Here is a 902-nt window from a genome sequence, read left to right on the forward strand (position 1 = left end):
CTAGACTAAGAAGAGGAGGAATAATGGTCGTGCCAAGAAGGGACGTGGACATGTCCAGCCCATCCGCTGCACAAACTGTGCCCGGTGTGTCCCCAAGGACAAAGCCATCAAGAAGTTTGTCATCAGAAATATTGTGGAGGCTGCGGCTATAAGGGACATCTCTGAAGCCAGTGTGTTTGACTGTGAGTAAATACGCTTGCTTTAGAAAGTATAGGCTCCTTGGGGAGAGATAACAATCAGGGGTTTGCTGAAACATTTACCGAAGTTGTTCCTTTGTCTTTCTACAGCCTACGTTTTGCCCAAACTGTATGTGAAGTTGCACTACTGTGTCAGCTGTGCCATCCACAGCAAAGTGGTGAGGAACCGCTCTCACGAGGCCAGGAAGGACCGGACCCCTCCTCCACGCTTTAGGCCCACTGTAAGTCACGCCTCCACATCCACTCTGAATAAGAACATAAACATACATGTTGTGCTTGATAGCTGTCAGAATTAAATTATGAAACATACTAATTTTATACTATTTTGTCAATATATAATACAGAGTTTACTGATGTCGTTTCCTTTCAGGGTGGTGCCCCTAGAGTCCCTCCAAAACCAATGTGATTGGAGATATTTGCATACATTTTTATGTAAGGAAATAAAGCGGACTAAAATTATAAGCGTGTTCTTTTGTCTGTGTTCACTCACAAATTAAAAATGTTGCTTTTCTTCGTGTACTTGAAGTTTGGTTGTATTCTGAGAAAGATTACACAGGGAAAATAAAACAGCTTAATGTTATAGTTGTATGAACTAGACCTTACATTACATTTTTTTCCCCAATTCTACATATAGGGCAAAATTGTTTAAAACATGAATGTAGAAGTGCATTTTGAAAAGGATAAGAAAAAAAAGCATTTTACAAT

General features: G+C 40.2%; 1 protein-coding gene across 1 annotated transcript; it reads left to right on the forward strand.

The window, feature by feature from the left end:
- Window positions 1–4: 4 nt before the first annotated feature.
- On the forward strand, window positions 5–656 carry LOC107736362 (40S ribosomal protein S26-like; the record flags this gene model as incomplete). Its single annotated transcript, XM_016547797.1, has 3 exons — window positions 5–182; window positions 288–418; window positions 568–656. Coding segments are annotated over 3 exons (345 nt in total), but the record flags the coding sequence as incomplete, so codon positions are not given.
- Between the last annotated feature and the right edge of the window lie 246 nt (window positions 657–902).

Source organism: Sinocyclocheilus rhinocerous, unplaced genomic scaffold (assembly GCF_001515625.1).
Source record: "Sinocyclocheilus rhinocerous isolate Xijiao unplaced genomic scaffold, SAMN03320098_v1.1 C36653750, whole genome shotgun sequence".
Classification (NCBI taxonomy): Eukaryota; Metazoa; Chordata; class Actinopteri; order Cypriniformes; family Cyprinidae; genus Sinocyclocheilus; species Sinocyclocheilus rhinocerous.